This window comes from Archocentrus centrarchus, chromosome 8 (genome assembly GCF_007364275.1).
Source record: "Archocentrus centrarchus isolate MPI-CPG fArcCen1 chromosome 8, fArcCen1, whole genome shotgun sequence".
NCBI lineage: Eukaryota > Metazoa > Chordata > Actinopteri > Cichliformes > Cichlidae > Archocentrus > Archocentrus centrarchus.
The window spans coordinates 24,376,779-24,394,572 of record NC_044353.1 but is presented as its reverse complement, the minus strand read 5'-3'; the positions used below and the strand labels follow the sequence as shown (position 1 = coordinate 24,394,572).

Below are 17,794 nucleotides of genomic sequence, written 5' to 3'. Positions count from 1 at the left end.
TTTGAACACAATCCATTGTCTAGTGAAGCATTTCATAAAAATCCCACCAACCACAGGCTATTCAACTCTGATTAGATAAACATACTTTTTTTTAAACACATAATACGCTTTTATGTCAAGGTCCTTTTGATATTTCAGTAGATACTGGCGATAGTACTTAATGTGTCACATCTCATCACTGTACTATAAGTTATGTAACTTTATCAGTTTGATTATATGAATATTAAACACAAAATATTAATCAGTGCCCACCTGAGGCACAGTGTTACATACAGAGTCCTATTACAGTGCACTTCACCTTCTGATGGTGTCCATTACAAACACAGATTACAGTCCACACTACAACATTACCTGCAGTTTGCAGGCTCATTATAAGCCTGATGATTGCAGTCTCTCATACTGTCACTTCTGTCTTGCTGTTAGTGACAAAGTATGGTTGTGGAGGCATGTAGCGAGTGGTGTCCAGCTCCTTTTCTGTGATGCAGAGTTTCTTGGGGCCGTAGCTCTGTCGGAGTCCTAGCGTGTCCTTGCTTTCCCAGGATCTTAGCATACCTGGGCTGGGAGCACTGCTGGAGCTGTAGTACAGTGACTGGGAGCTGTGGCTCTTGGAGCTTTTATACTTGTGTCCATTCTGCTTTGACAGCTGTCTGGGTGGGCTGTAAGGATTACTCGGCTCTGGCTCCATATCCATGCCTTCCATGGGAAGGCTACCTTTGGCTGTCATCTCAATCACTTGTCGTCGGTTGTTGTGGAAGCTGTCATTAGCTTTCTCTGCTAATGAATGCAAAAATAAACAAGATTGTTTTTGCAGTAAAAAAGTGTTGTTTTCTTTTCCCCACCCAAAAGGATTAAAACGGATGAAGCAAGTGAGTGTTTGTGTGCATGTTTTTTTTCTTAAGTGCATAAATTCATAAAGGGAAGCCTAAATTAAGCAACCCTTCATTTTATTAAGAAAAGGATAAATCTTCCATTCCAAGTAACAACTAGATAAAATGTAGTTTTTAATCCTAAAAGCTGTCATAAATAATGCTGTAATTGGTATAGTGATGTCCCTACTCAGTTGCTTACATTATGGTTTTTTTTTAACACTTCAGCACTTGAATGCTGTGTTGGCCTCTGCCATTTTCATTTTCAAGATTTCTCCCAGTTAACCTTTAATGTGGTCACTCATTCAGAAGCATTCTGTGCATTTTGGTGCAGTAATGGAGACAAGAGTCACCTGTAGTAGTAATAAGAAGCTTATCCTTGCAGAAGCTGCACCATTGAAGTCAGAATCATTGTTGGTATAGCGCATATGTTAGGACTACAGAGCCTCTTATGTGCACACAAAATGCATCGCGTCACCATGCCCTCATTCGTGTTTTGATTGCTCTTGATTGTCTCCTGTTCCTGCTCTCATTTGCTAAGATTTGCTCCATTTATATTTACCCTAATGATAAGTTAGTCTGACAGCACTTCAGTGGATTAGCAGCGAAGAAGCATCAGCTGCTTGTGCCATCACAAAGACAGCGAACCGTGATTGGACCTCAGTTCACGCACGCTGAGGCCACGCATGGCCAGATCCGTCAAACACAGCCAACTGATTTCAGCGGAATCTAAAAAAAGACTCCCGCTCCTGTGTTAATAGTATCAAGTACAAATTTACAAATACCATCAGTCCAATACAGACTTTGATGCTCTTTTTCTTATTTGTCTCATTTTTTGTCTCTGTTCAAGAAAGATCAGGGCAATTTAGGACTATTTGTTCTTAAATATTCTGTAGATTTTTTTTCCTACAGAAATCAATGTGAAAAGTAGTGCTAAAGACTACTGCTAAGGTTTTAATATTACAGATAATATTACATTTTAATAAAAATATTGGCATGCATTGTTGAGTATGCATAAACATATGCTCTATTCATTACAAAGGATTTTGGTTAATGTGGTGCAATAGTCACTTCACTGGCATCATCATTATCATCCTCTCCTGATTGTTATTAATATTAACCCAACAATAATTATACTGGCTGAATACATACTACTATAATATTATTCCTTAAAGTGTAACTGAGAAATCATTTTATTTCTTTTCTCTGACATTAAAAACATGTCAAGACATAAAAATCCTTTTTAGCCACATTTCTAAGTAGTACTATTTTGATAGCTTCTATTATTTCTTGTTTAAAGTGCTGCTTGTCCAGGCACTGGCTGTAGACTTTCCAAAATTAGCCCATGAGAAGACCAACAAACTTGCTTCTATAAATAATCTTTCAGTTCTCTTCGCTGTTGGCATTGATGGACTGTGGATTAACTCACAAAGATTCCTGACAGCAAGACATTTGATAGCGATTCAAATCAACTATTCTCCTTTACAATTAAAAAAGCAGTTGTAAAGATTGTTTATATTATGTAAGTGGTATTCTTGGCATGTAGATTATGTGTATTAAGAAAAGCTAGATGTCTTAGATAATTTTCTGTTAAATTTAAACTAAAAAGGAAGTGATGGCATCTTACTAATACAGAAACACGTGTTATCTGGCTGCTGAGATAAGCAGTGTTTAGCACAAATTTTACTGAGATGCAAAAGAATAGAGAATAGAATTTAATGAAGCTATTCATCTGAAATTTTTGCCTCGTTAACTTCTGAACTTGCCCTCACGGTTACTCGTATGGCAGACTGTTTAAGCTCTCTCAGTTAACTTTGACACTCATTATAGACGCAGGAGAATCCTAATTATGCAAATGTCATTTATATCACATGTAATATCCTACCTAATCAAATCAAATAATGAACTTCAAGTGCTTTATCATCTTTTGGGTCATGGTAAACAACTTCTTACCCACAGCCTTGAGCGTGGTGTACTTGTTGAGCTCCTTGACAGGGGTTGGGTCTTCATACGGGCTGATGATTGGTCCCACAGCCGGGTATGGCTGACTTATCAAAGTTGGTACTTGAGCCGCATTGTTCATCTGGTTGCTGTCTGAAAAAGGGCAATCAAGAGATGTTACTGCAGAAACAGCCTCTCTTTTAAGTGCATATGAACAAGATCACAACAAAATCCAATTATTTCTAATAATAAAATAACTTTATTAGTGTAGCACTTTTTAAAACACAGTAACAAAGAGCTTCACAGTTTGAATGAAAACACACATTAAAGAAGTGTGCATATCCACAACCACACAGTCAAGTATACAATACGTACTTCGATACATGCATTTGTTGTGGACTACAGCCATTGGCCACACATTAAGTGTTTCCTTTAACTTGCTAGTGTCACTTTCCTTTAAGTAGCTGTTTCTTGGTGGCCCAGCTGTAGAGCTGAACTGCTCTTTGTAAAACCATACTAATCCTATAGTAGACATCTGGTAAATTAAGGGGTGCACAGCAAATAGACTGGCCCCCTGCCTACTGGCATGACAGAGCAAACAGATGTTCAGAGTGTGTACTCCTACTTTAGATTGGAGAACATACAAATTCACAGCCAGCAGATTGAGGACTGTTCTGTGTGCTGTGTTGTCTGAGTAGAGATATTTAACATGTTTACGGGCATACGTGCTGTGGACAATTTATTTGTTATGTTTTGGTTTTTTTTAATGAAGATGCTATGAATCAGCAGTCTTTTTATTTGTCATAAGACATCATCTTTACATGTAATCGGCATCTGAGATGGTGCCAGAATTAATCTACTCTGAACCCTTCACCAAAATAGCTTGGACATGCAAAGCAAACATTCATCGGCTACTGATGGCTGTTGCTGATGGCTAAAGTTTACCAAGTTTAAAATGTGATGAATCCTTTAGTCTTTGGTCTAGAATATATCATAAAAACAGATCATTAATACAGAAAATGGGTTAATTAGGCTCCTATTCCCCACTGGTCAGCAAGAAACTTTTACTGTGCTAATTAATTTAGAAAGTCTCAAATTATCAATGCTGTCTCATGAAATGATGCTGAGGACAGCTTCAACAGATACTTCACCATAGACAAGGGGAGGGTATAATTAGTAAGATCAGATTTGGAGATTATTTTAAACAGTAGAAGGCTGGTAGTGCCACAGTGGTCATTATAAGGATTTCTTTATAATGTACAATGTAGGTTATAAAGAAATAGTTTTAGTCATTGTCAGTGTGGTCACATTTGTCATCACAGTGAGCATCAGGATGTCAGTATGACATACGAGACAAAAAAATAAATAAATCAGTGGAAACAAATCAATACCTCTGGATTAGAGGTTGAGGGTCACAGTCATAACAGTAGACCAGCAGAAATGTGAGTTGCCAGTTCAGTCCTTGTACCTGTGTATTGTATCTTTAGGCACTTTGTTACTAGCGGCCTGTTGCAAAAAACACATTTGTTCCCATTTCATTAGCTGAATCTATGAAAAATCCCAAAGACAGATTGACAGGCACTGAACAAGTGGAGGACAAAAGCTGTTGCAAACTACGCACAGCAGATGAACAGTATCTGAAGCTGCATCCTTAAAAAAAAGGAAGAAATTCAGCAAAGAAGTCACACAGGACCTGACAGATGCATCTGGCCCTTCAGTTAATCTTGTCAAAATTGGTGTAATTATGAACGCAGAAAATTATCATCAGATTTTGATCCACAATGCACTACCATCCGGAAACCATCTGACTGCAACAGCTTAAGTTTTCAGCATGACAATAATCCCAAACACACTGCCAATGCAGTAAAAGTCAACCTGGACAGAAAAACACACAATGGAACATTTAAGTTTGCATTTTTCAATGAATTGCTGCACCTGTAAGTATAAAGAAATGAGGAGATATAGGGATGAAAAGATATCACATCACAGTATTGCAGTGATAAAAATGTCCTGAAGTATCGAATGATAGGTCTTCGAGGCAAAACTGTAGTTTTTTTTTTCAACCACAGTGGAGCAAATCAAGGGAATTGAGAACTACAGAGACCATTGTCCCATGTGTTCACATGACCCTTTGCACTCCTGCAGTGAAAATGGCAGACATCAGTGTTGGTGGCGAGGGTGTGGATGTAGCTAAGAGAGGACTGTGAACTTGTCAGCAGATGACATTGTAGATGTTGTAGATCGTAAAACTTGCAACACTGGTAAAAAAAAAAAAAAAAAAAAAAGAAATCACTGCTCTGAGTGATGGCTCAACCAAAAGGCTCTTAAACACATGATGCGAAAGAGCGCAGCACAGTGCGACGAGGACTCAAACACCACTGCCAAACTGAAGACAGTCATACTGACCGATCATTAACAAGGGGAGCAAAACAGTTTCTACAAGACAGAAACCTGGTCCTCTTTCAATTGCTCGCTGTCTAGGTCCAGATGCAACAAATAAGGTTTTTTTTTATTTTTTTTATCTTAACTGGATGTTGCTGTTTCAAGCTGACATAAATTTGTTTTTAGCACTTTAAAATTTACGCCTAATGTACAAGGCAGATTATTGCAGGGTCAGATTATTATTTATTTTTCATTGTTCCGTGAAAACTGAAAACACCGGATGGTCCTGTTTCAAGTTCATGTTTTGATAAACAGAATTGTTTCCCCCAAGCCTTCATTTGTCTTTTATTACAATAAATATACCATGGGCTTGTTAGCAAGGTATTATTCTATCATGAGAGACTGAGGTTGTTGCATCCCTAATGTAAAACTACATCTCTATGGATGGAAAGAGATGGCGTAAACACTTAAAACCGCTTTTGTCATAGTGCCTGCTGCTTTTAATGTCACCAAGACCAGGTTTTATCATGAAGAGACAAAACCACAGAAAGGTTTTTATGCACACACTCAGTGAAAGAAAGGCCAGCTACACTATCACTGCTGGTAAAAATAGTCAAAATATTCATAAATCTAATCAAATCCCTACTTCAAGTCTGTCTGTGTTAAATTGCTGTCACACTTTTTCTGAGCTTATTGACCTGTTTCAGTTTCATACAGTTATTGTAAGTGGGCCAGGCACAGAGGCTCTCATTCAGCCTGATCTTCTTTAAGCTCATAGATTAGATCTTTTGCTAGTATACACAGAAGTGAATTCACTTGTAAAGGCAGCAATCTGTTTGCTCTTTAACATACGTGCGTAAATCAAATTTTGGTGCATTTGGTGCCATTTCCTTCCACATAAGCTCTTATCCATGGAAAACTGTCCATGTTGTCATTTGTTAGGCCACACTCTCAGGGCAAGTTTGTAAGTGACACCATTTGAGCAGTCTCACCTGACTTCTGTTTGTCTGATACTCGAGCCAAGGTCAAAGTCTAGGTATCCACTTAAAGACAGAAACCACTGAAAGTAAAGCTTTTAAATAATTACCATACTCTGAACACTTTGGTCAAACTGGCATGTTAATATTTGTCCTAAACATCTTTTGATCTTTTCCCTGTCCAGAGGACTCCGGGATCTCATATTTCCTCTTTAAAAACTGACGCTAAAATCCAAAATGAGAGCAGATCTTCAGCATCAAACTGATGTGTATAGTTGTTTATCTTCTTTATTGTGTTTCTTAACTCTGCGGTGACTGAGTGCCGTTTGTGTTTGCACTGTTGTCATAGTCACAGCTTCTGTGTCAGCTGCTGGAGGAAAAGTAGGCCACTTCTGAAGACTTGTAAGGTTAAAGACTCAATGGTTGATGTGGGAAATAAGTGAGTTAACACTCCAGACACAGACACCTCCCTGGAACTCATAAAAGATTTAAGGGAGTATTTTGGGAGCTGTATGCCCCGAAATAAATGGTACAAGGAGAAGGGTTGCTCTTATTTACAGGCACCCTACTTTCAAGCTGGTGATGAAAATATTATTCTTTCTGATGGAATATCTCAATGTTTCTACAAGACTAAAATTTGCATAGCAAACATTATTTATATACAATACATATTTATTTTAGTTTATGTATTCATAAACATTTGTGTATATTTCTTGATCAAATGTTTGATGTTTGAGTTCAGACATGTACACTCAATGGCCACTTTGTTAGGTACACCTGTTCAACTGCTTGTTAAATGCAAACGTCTAATCAGTCAATCATATGGCAGCAACCTGCATGTAGCCATGTAGACATGTTAAAGGTGACGTTCTGAAGTTCAGACTGAGCATCAGAATGGGGAAGAAAGGTGATTTAAGTGACTTTGAACATGATGTGGTTGTTGGTGCCAGTATTTCAGAAGCTACTGACCTACTGGGATTTTTCCAACCATCTCTAGGCTTTACAGAGAATGATCCAATAAAAGGGGAAAATATCCAGTGAGCGTCACTTCCCTGGGTGAAACTGCCTTGTTGATGCCAGAGGTCAGAGGAGAATGAGCAGACTGCTTGAAACTGATAGGAAGGCAATAGTATCTCGAATAGCCACACATTAACATGTTGAACTTTGAAGCATATGGGCTCCAGCAGCAGAAGACCACACCAGGTATACTTCCTGTCAGCTGAGAACAGAGAACTGAGGCTCATGTGGGTTAACCAAAATTGGACAATAGAAGATTGGAAAAACTTGTCTGGCCTGAGTCTTGACTGCTGCAGCATTCAGATGGTAGGGTCAGAATTTGGTGTAAAACAGCATGAAAGCATCGGGCCATCCTGCCTTGTATCAACGATTCAGGCCGGTGGTGGCGGTTTGATGCTGTGGGGGATATTTTCTTACTAAGCACTGTGTAAATGTCAAAGTCTACCTTAGTATTGCTGCTGATCACATCTTCCCTTTATGACCTTTTATGACCAGAAATGTACCCATCTTCTGTTGGCTGCTTCCACCAGGATAAGACTCTATGTTGCAAAGCTCAAATAATCTAAAACTGGTTTCTTGAACATGGCAATGAGTTCAGCGTACTCAAATGACTTCCACAGTCACCAGATCTCAATCCAACAGTGCACCTTTTGGATGGTGGTGGAACAGGAGATTTGCATTATGGATACACAGCTGACAAGTGGCTGTGGCTCAGGAGGTAGAGCAGGTCCTCTACTAATTGGAAGGTTGGTAGTTTGATTCCTAGCTGCTCCAGGCTGCATGCTAAAGTGTTTTTGGGCAAGATACTGAACCCCAAGTTGCTCTCCGATGCAACCATTGAAGTATGAATGTTAGATAGTAAGCACGTAGCTGTAGAAGGAATGGATAAATGCGAATGTGTTGTATAAAGTGCTTTGAGTGCTCAGAGTGAAAGTCTAGTTACAAGTTTGCAGCAACTGTGTGATGCTATCATGCTGCTATGAAGGCAAGGGTGTCTAACCAGGTATGAAAAAGGTGTACTTAAGTGGCCAGTGAGTGTAGTTTAGTTTGTTATTTACTAGGTAAGGATAATCACTTTGTTCAAAGGTTTTTTTAATTTTGTTTTTAAATGCATAAAAAAAATCATGCAAACTAGTAAATTTAATTCAATTCAATTCAATTCAATTGTATTTGCATAGTGCCAAATCACAACAAACAGATGCCTCAGGTTGCTTTATATTGTAAGGTAAAGACCCTACAATAATACAGAGAAAACCCAACAGTTAAAACGACCCCCTATGAGCAAGCATTCGGCAACAGCGGGAAGGAAAAACTCCCTTTTAACAGGAAGAAACCTTCAGCAGGACCAGGCTCAGGGAGGGGCAGTCATCTGCTGCAACGGTTGGGGGTGAGGGGAGAAAGACAGGACAAAATACATGCTGTGGAAGAGAGCCAGAGATTAATAATAACAAATGATTAAATGCAGAGTGGTGTATAAACAGAGTAAAAGAGGTGAATGAAAAGAAACACTCAGTGCATCACAGGAACCCATCAGCAGTCTAGGCTTATTGCAGCATAACTAAGGGATGGCTCAGGGTCACCTGATCCAGCCCTAACTATAAGCTTTATCAAAGAGGAAAGTTTGAAGCCTAATCTTAAAAATAGAGAGGGTGTCTGTCTCCCAAATCCAAGCTTGGAGCTGGTTCCACAGAAGAGGGGCCTGAAAGCTGAAGGCTCTGCCTCCCATTCTACTCTTAAGTATCCTAAGAACCACAAGTAAGCCAGCAATCTGAGAGCAAAGTGCTCTATTGGGGTGATATGGTACTATGAGACCTGATGATTTAAGGCCTTGTATGTGAGGAGAAGAATTTTAAATTATATTCTAGACTTAAAACAGGGAGCCAATGAAGAGAAGCCAATATGGGAGAAATATGCTCTCTCTTTCTAGTCCCTGTCAGTACTCTAGCTGCAGCATTTTGTGCCAGTTGAAAGCTTTTCAGGGAGCTTTTAGGACAGCCTGATAATAATGAATTACAATAATCCAGCCGAGAACTAATAAATGCATGAATTAGCTTTTCAGCATCAGTCTGAGACAGATATTGAAAACAAGGGCAAGTTGAAAGTAGTAATTTATGGTGTCTGCATTTAAGTACATACAGTACTGCGCAAAGGTTTAGGCACCCTTATGCATTCTTAGCCATTATGTAATATAATCAGGAAACATTTTATTGGTCCCAGCTGCATTTTCCATCATGACAACACCGACCACAAACCCACAGCCAGGATCATGACGCTCTATATTCAGTGGCAAGAAGAACAAGAGTGCTGCAACAGATGGTATGGCCCACACAAAGCCTGAGCTCAACATCATGTAGTCAGTCTGGGATTACATCAAAAGACAAAAGCAATTAAGACAGCCTGAATGCAAACAAAGACTGCTAAATTCTCATGCAATATCCTATCTACCAGTGTACGTGGAAGAACTGGTGCTGTTTTACATTTAAGTGTGTTAAGCCCAAATATTTATTTTAATTTAGGGATTTCATTTACAGTACTTAGAAATAATGACTTGTATAAATTCTATTTCCTGAAAGCAATCTCACTTGGATTTTTTACAGCACTGTGTGTAGTTTACCTCAAGCAGAAACAAATGTGGGAAATGGTTTGATAATATAGAATCAACAAAAAAAAAAAAATTCAGCGACAGAAAATTTGAAAGCTGAATGCCTTTTTAATTTTTATTTTAGTAAAAACAAAACAGAACACAGACGTGAGCTCAGCAACATAAAAACATCCACAGACAAAAGCAGTGGCAGATGATCACAGCATCCTTTCCATGGTGAAGAAAGAAACTGAGAACTTTAAGTCAAGTGAAACATACACCAGAACAAAGACTCATTATCTGAATCTTCTACAAAGAGATGACTTTACAAGAGCCAATACAGAGTGCTCACCACAAGGTGAAAAAAAATTCACAAGTCTCAAGAAAGCCCAAATTAGACTTAGACTTTTTACTTAGCAAATTAAAAAAAAAAGAAAAAAAAATCATGCATAAAAGAGCTGACCAATTCTGAAGCTGCATTCTTTGGGCAGATGAATCACCTGCAAATCACCTGCAAAATACAGCTGAGGCGGTGTGATGTATGGGCATGCATAGCTTCCCATGGCACTGAGTCACAGGTGTTTACTGATGTGATGGAAGACAGAAGCAGGCGGGTGAATCCTGAAATGTTCTGAAATGTTCTGAAAAGCTGCCATTTCTGTTCAGATTCAGCTGAGTTGACTGACTGACTGGAATGTGCATCACAGCACAAATAGAGAATAGCCCAAAATATACTGTAGTGGCAACCTAAAACTTTTAGAAGGCCACGAAATGGAATATTCTGCAATGCTCTGCAAAGAAATCTACAGAAAAGGCCTGGAACAACATCTCAAAACCAATTCTTTGGTGATGTCCAAAGAAAAAGGATTCTTGATTAAAAATGAGGAAATAATTCCTTAGCAATTATTGCAATGATTTGGTTCAGCTCTTCCAGTGTAAGTTGAGGATCTGAACTTTAAGATCATACTAAATTTACAACTGTTTTTACATATCAACATTAATCTGTGTCGGTCTGGAACTGCCCTGTTTAAGATGCTTACAGCATGCTTTTGTTAACAAAAGCATGTTATGTTAGCGAGAAATAGCTGGAGCATCAGGAAAGGGATTCAGGTCGGCATTCGCAAATTAAAAAAGAAAATTCAAAGTGAGACTTCACTCATGTGCAGTTACATTTGTGTCTCAGAGAGCAAAAGTGACAGAGCGTATCATTAGTTTTGCCTAGGTCAGTCATTACAGTAGGGGGACTGGCAATATTAGCACAGCAGGTGGAACTTTCACGAAGAGAAATTGTTTTAAAATATTTTAACTGTAAAAACTGAGTTTCCAGGCATTTCATTGACTAATGGCACCACTCTATCAGTGTGGTTATAATGGTAAAAACATTTGGCCAGCCATCTATAAGACAAGAGAAGCCACAGCTGAACTCTCTGTCACCATCCAAATATTGTTAAAGTCACTATGTAGTTAGTCATCATCTCCTTCGAGGCTTCTGTATAATTTTTGGAGTACAGTATATGGCAGGTGGAAATAGAACTATAGGTACACTCTACGTTTCGTAGCTGTTTCTCAGCTGCTGTCAGAAGTAATGCAACTGAAATACATTTCTATCTGGAAATGAGGAAATGGGTTGTCATGCACCAGTGGAGCGTTGGCACTGAGTGGAGACTTTGTTCTCCCTGGCTGACTGCCTGGAGTAAAAAAGAGGCCACTCTTCACAATTACCCCCATGTACATGGATGTCCAGCAGGACACAGATATGATAGTCCTGGTAGCCACAGAAGCCCTTCTCACAAAGTCGGTATTATGGTGTCTTGAGGAGAATAAGAGCTCATAGCCCAGTTTAACAGATTTCTGTTATCTTTGACTGGCAGCAGATATAGAGGGGCTTCCTCTGGAGCTTTACACCACTACAGTATTTGTAAAATACAGTGGCGGGGGCATGCCACTAGAAAGCACAGCTGTACAGGACAGAGGCATGTGGCAAAAAATATCACCTCACCTCATGTAACCTTCCAGGGTTTGCTGTCAAGAAAACAATCATTACTCTTCTGTTGCCAACTCAATTACAGAGTCCCTGTCATAAATCTCTGTAAGCCACGGTGGCCTGAAATGGCATGTGCAAGGTCACAGAATAAAAGCTGCAAATGTCTTTTCCTCAATATAGTTAAAAAAAAATAAATAAACAACTGAAGTAGTTTCATCAGAAAAATAACACTCTGCAGATCGACTGAATGAAGGATGGAAATTGCAAATTTATAGTAGAATATTTCGATTTTTTTTGTAATTTTTTTTTTGCAACTTTCACTATGCTGTGCACGTATTTGCAACCATGGACGATTTTCCATATAAAATATTAGGAGGAATCTGCAATCTATAATATTTTATTTCAGATCATTTTAGTTTTAGTAACTATCATCTGATGAAAATCAATTTGCTTAATTTTCTCAAACAGTGACGTGTAGGGTTAGACAACCGGCTATTTTTCAAAGCAATTCAAGTTTCGATGAGAAGCAGTCTGAGAGCACAATCCTCCACCATTATATTATATTATATATCTCACTAAAGTGAAATCATTTGGATGCAAACTTTGGATTTGGATGCATATACCAGTATTATTTCATAAATTTTGCCAATGCAAATAAAGACAGCAGAATTTTAAGCATAGTTTTAAAGATAAGACATCTTATGAAAGTTTGACTTTATTTGACCTTGAAGAAGAGGTCCACAGTACCCTGATATTTAGAATTCCCATATATCATCCCCTGTGTACTTATGTGTTGTCAAACAATGGCAGGAAGAAACATAATTTTAAACAGCTCTGTACAGCATTATTATCATTTTGACCTTCATAAAATCTACTGACGTTGAAGGAGAGGTCAGCGGTCAAATGTGACAGATTTTAAATCTTTATATGGTACTTTATATATGCTGACAACACACACCACACTGGTAAGAATCATAGTTTTTAAGTTAGGCCTTAAGTTAAGGCTTTTTTTTTTTTTTTAATTTTCAACCAATAAATCATCAAGTTGACCTTGAAGAGCTTGGTGGATCTGAGCCAAAATTTAATGGATTGTTAACATGACCCCACTCTACACTCCTACAAAGTTTTATCTGAATTTATTCAACACTTTCTGAGCTATCGTGTTTACAGACAGAATGATGACATGCACTCAAACACTACCACATAACCTCTTTGGCAGAAGTAATTAAAAATTTTAATTTCCAAACTTTTAAATGAGTCTCATCGTTGTACTTTTTCATAGTACAGTACAAAAATATTGAATTATCACTAGCTAATTTTATATATATATATATTTTTTTTTTGTTCTGTTTGTTTTTTGTTTTGTTTTTGTGTGTTTTTTGTTTGTTTGTTTGTTTTTTGTTTACTCAAGATTTTTTGTTTTTTTGTGAGTTTTTGTGCTCACCAAAACACAGTAGCACAGATACTGGTTTTAAAAAGTCTGTTAGTATTGCTCTTCTCACTATTTAGTTAGAAAAGGTAAACAGAATTTTTCAAATTTTTAACTCAGTTGTAAAACATCATGTCATAATACAGCATGTGATTTAAAAAATAAAAAAGTAAATTATTGCACTGAAGAAAGCTTTCCCTGTTTCCTAAAATTCATAATGTGGCTGTTCTTTAATGAAGTCACAATCACTCTGACAGGAGCCGAAGTAGGAAAGAGGAACAGTTATTTGTCGCGTGAGTGCCAGACACTTAGGTTTAGGTTGCAAAAAACATTTTGCCGTTGAAGTTGCATTAATGCAGTAAAGTAAAAAATATACATTTCTAGATGACACATTATGAACAGATGCCTTGTATTAGCCACAATTAGCAGCCCACCATTAAGTCTGACAGTATAACATTTCTTCAGCCTGATATTGCACAGGCGGACGTCCTACACAGCATTTTTTTTTTTTAAGAGATTTAACTTTAATTTTAAAAAAAGCCCTCCAGACTTTCCACCGTTTTTCATCTAAACATGGATGAGAAAATCTGTTACTATTTGTCACTCATATGCGATCTTCTTGGATTTATTTTCTCAACGCTTTAAAGTTGACAAGATTAATTGCATTAATCGTTCACCATGTGTGCCAAGACCCGAAAGGTTTTCTTTCCAATCAGAGAATACACTAATTAACGGCCCTGCCAAAATAAGTGAAATCACCTGCTGTACTCCTAAATTCTGCTGAGAATATGCAAACTTCTAGTTCTCCATAGTGTTTAATTGAGTCAGAACCCAGCTTAAATAATTTAGATTTTCTTTTACCTCTAACCCATACTTGTACAGGGTGTGAGGGGTAATTTGTTCCAGTATATACTGTATGGTATTGGACCTAATCAGTATCATGTCAGTGTTTATCCTTAGTTAACTCAGAGTTTTTGCATTTACTTTTTAAAAGCCAGACGTCTGGGTGCAGCAGGTTTTCATAAATGAGTGCTGTTTGGCTGTGTCTGTAAAATCTTTATTACGATGGCATTTGCCATAATTATCCATCTCGTTGGGGCATGAGGGTGCAAAGAGACCTTTCCTGACTGTAGCTGTTGAGGCAGTAAGTAGGTTGGCAGTAAGCAGGTTAGCATTAATAAGAACTCTTTTCTGTCTGTGTGCATCTGTGGGTGTGTGTAGGTGTTGGTGCTGACGAATGAGAGAATCACGGTGCAACATAATGACCGTGGCATACAATATGTTTTGGCAAAGGAAGAGCTCAAGGTTGTCAGTATGAGGGTATGACTAATTGCTTCACCAGTGCGCAGGATTTGGGATTTTTTTCCCACCCTTCCAACATTTCCGGTTCTGCACATAATTCAGGATAGGCAATAAATTACATACAGGGCTCAGACTTTCAGATTTGTATTTGTTTACACAGTCAAGGCCTTAAAGAGTGAGATTTGAGTTACAAAGCAATGAGAGTCACTGAAAGTGGAAGTTCAGCAGGACTAAAACCTCATGACAGCAACATTAGTTAATAGATGTTATCTATGCAACCTGACTGCTCAGCAATTTAAATATGCATGCAGGTATGCAACTACTTACGGAAACTGTTAGCTGTGAGTCTGGTTTGTATGTTCTCATAGTGTTGACTGAGTCCGATGTCGTCTGTGTGCTCTGAGGCAGGATGGCGGATCACATGTGCAAGAGGTCTGAAAAGATGAATAATTTCAGAGAGGGAATTATTTTAGGAAATATGAACATGTACATGAAATAAATAATAATAATAATAAATTAAAAAGATCTGTGTAACATGTCATACTATCCATCACCAACTCTTCTTGGGCTTAAAGTTGCAAAGATAGCTTTCATCAGCTCTTTTCAGAACACAGTCCACAGTGCTGAAGTTGCAGGCTTTGTTCAGTAATCTGTGGTTTTAAGAAATACTGCAGCCAGTGAGCGTTGCACTCCGGCACATCTGCAGCACTGCTCTCAAGAGACAGACTGAAAAATAACAGAGGCTAAGGCATTCCAACTTTTAGTTTTTCATGAGTTAAAACACTGGATCCTACATGTCTCGAATGCAAATCTTTAGACCCTTGTTGCTTCTTTAAAGCTTCCATACTTCACATCGTAAGTGCAGAATTTTTCCATTTTAAGTTTTATACCCAGTTTGGCATAACCCAGATGCCACCAGGGCTCAGAGTGAGTGTGTCAAAACTGCTTGTCAGAAGGTCAAATACCTTCACACACACCTTTCCAACAATGTATTGGAGAAGGTTGCACCTAACCTTCTCCAATACGACCGTAACATTTGCACCCATTTCACAACGTGACCGCCCTGCTGTGCAGAGGTGAGAAAGGCGATGGGATCTGATCTTCTCTCTGTAGCTTGATTTTATTTTTTTTTTCATTTTTGACAAAACCATTTCTGTCATTTTATTGTGAACAAACATATCCTACACTGATAGATTTGTGGGAGATCATAACAGAATATGTGTGCTGCTATGCCTTCAATTAAAATGATATGCACATCCCTCACTTTGGCTGCCAGCTTGAAGAATGGTTACACACCTAGTTTTTACAGAGTCCCACCCAGCACACTGTTAGCGTGTGCAGAAACACACCCACTGCCTAAAAGTTGCAGTCCTAAAATGCGAAAATAGCAAAAAAATAAAACTGAAGACTCTGTTAGGATGGCACAGCAGGTGCTGCTGAGTTGTTGAATCACATGCATATACATTAGATAAAAATACTTAAGCTGATGATTTGCAAATATGTCAAAATATTTTAAAAAGTGGTACGGAGACTGAAAGCAGATGGGATTGTGGCCACTTGGCCCCCTTTACTCAGTACCTGTGGATAAGGCCATAAACTTGATCTTCATTTTGATTTCAGCTATAAACCTGAAAACGTTCATGACCTTTATGATTGTGATGCTGCTACATTAACAAAATCTGTCCACAAACAACTGTCAAACTGTTCACAGCCGCCCGTGTTTTGCATTGACTGCACACATAGACTCACAAAGTGAAAACAATACCAGCTCTGCTGTTGGAGCTGGAAAACATACAGGGCAGGGTCTCTGCAGACAAATACACAGACCCACTTCTAGTGGGACATAAAGTGGAAATTAAGAGGAATCCATAAATTGCATTTAGAAAAAAAAATCTTTGAGATTATACCTTCTAACAACTCTACACATTATACTATCCTTGGTCATTAAAGGTTACCATGGCCTCACCTCTTTCCTATTCTTGTCAACATGATCTCTCAGGATCTCTTTGAGGGAATTTCTTCAAATGTAGTAGAACGATTCAGAGCTTACAGAGTACGTTTATAGTCAAGGGTGTATCCTAATCCTGATCAAATTTCAAACAAATATTTAATAAGATACATTTATGAAGCAATGCCATTCCACACTGATTCTAGTTTTATGGGATGGTCTCTCGTAATCTTTTTTTCTTTAGTGCAAAATCACAGTGAACAAAGAGCAGTAAGCCTGTGCGTGAATATGTTTGATTGAAAAGCTGTGAATACTGCAAGCAACTAATGATGCAAGGCACAACAGTCCAGGTCACCCTGCACTTGGGTTCAGAAACATGCTGAAAATAGATAGAGACCTAGATTTCCAATCTGAGTGTAGAATTTATCCAGTTTTTTGTATTTACCATCTTCAATCGCATTATAAAGACACAAACTCTAACATGCCTAACAGCTGGAAAGGTTTATGCAGTAAACGTTAGAAGACTTTTATCCGTGCATGTGTTTTGTGCAGGAGGGATATGAAATTAAGAAAGAGGAAGAGGTTTCCAAAATCAGCGCGTAACCCCTGGTTGATAAAAGGCACTTAGTGTGCATTTAAATACAATCGGATCATGTGTTCATATATAAATTAAACAACCTGTTGCTTTAACTCATTTTGTTTCATAAAGTTGGAACATTTTTTTTTTCCACGCAGTCACCATTTGCCTAACCTGGAGACTTTTAAATGTTTAGAGAGATAAAATAAGTCACACACTGTAAACCAATAGAGCCAAAAGTTTCTACATTTCCAAATTACCTTGACATGTTTTCTCTGTGTGGACGCTGCGTCTTTTCCAAACCAAGCTTGGTGAAAATCCCTATCAGTGCCATAATGGCCACGACCCCGCATATGACATAAACAATGAGGTTGGTTTTATCCTTCGCCGACTCGAGCGCCACGTCCACTTTTGGCGGAGGTCGTCCTGTCATCATCCACGGCGGGGTGTCGTAGTTCTTACAGGTGGTCTGGTCCAGCCGGGAGCTTTTAAACGCGCAGCAGAACCTGAAGCCACAGGTGCCGCAGCAGTATAGGTAGCTGCCCGTCCTGCACACGAACGGCGGGTCCCACTGGCCCATCACGTCGTAGTAGCCACGGCACTTGTCCTCCACGTGCGGGCTCTCCGTGACTCCGATCTCACCTTCCATTGAGTCGTTAAATCCGGGTATCATGTAGTCATCGACGGTTTGACCCGGCTCGCCCTCCGCATCGCACACCATAACTTTCACCAGAAAGTAACCGAGCAGCAGCTCAGTCCCCCGCATCATTGCTCACTTTTTACCCCCTGC

The 17,794-nt window shown here is 38.7% G+C and overlaps 1 protein-coding gene across 1 annotated transcript; it reads right to left on the bottom strand.

Annotated features, from left to right (window-relative positions):
- Positions 1–394: 394 nt before the first annotated feature.
- On the bottom strand, positions 395–17,773 carry shisa9b (shisa family member 9b). The gene is made up of 4 exons (XM_030736715.1): positions 17,265–17,773; positions 14,807–14,913; positions 2,820–2,960; positions 395–774 (listed from the first exon to the last, which is right to left on the bottom strand). Exons 1-4 carry the CDS (start codon positions 17,771–17,773, stop codon positions 395–397), a joined length of 1,137 nt encoding a protein of 378 aa, XP_030592575.1.
- Between the last annotated feature and the right edge of the window lie 21 nt (positions 17,774–17,794).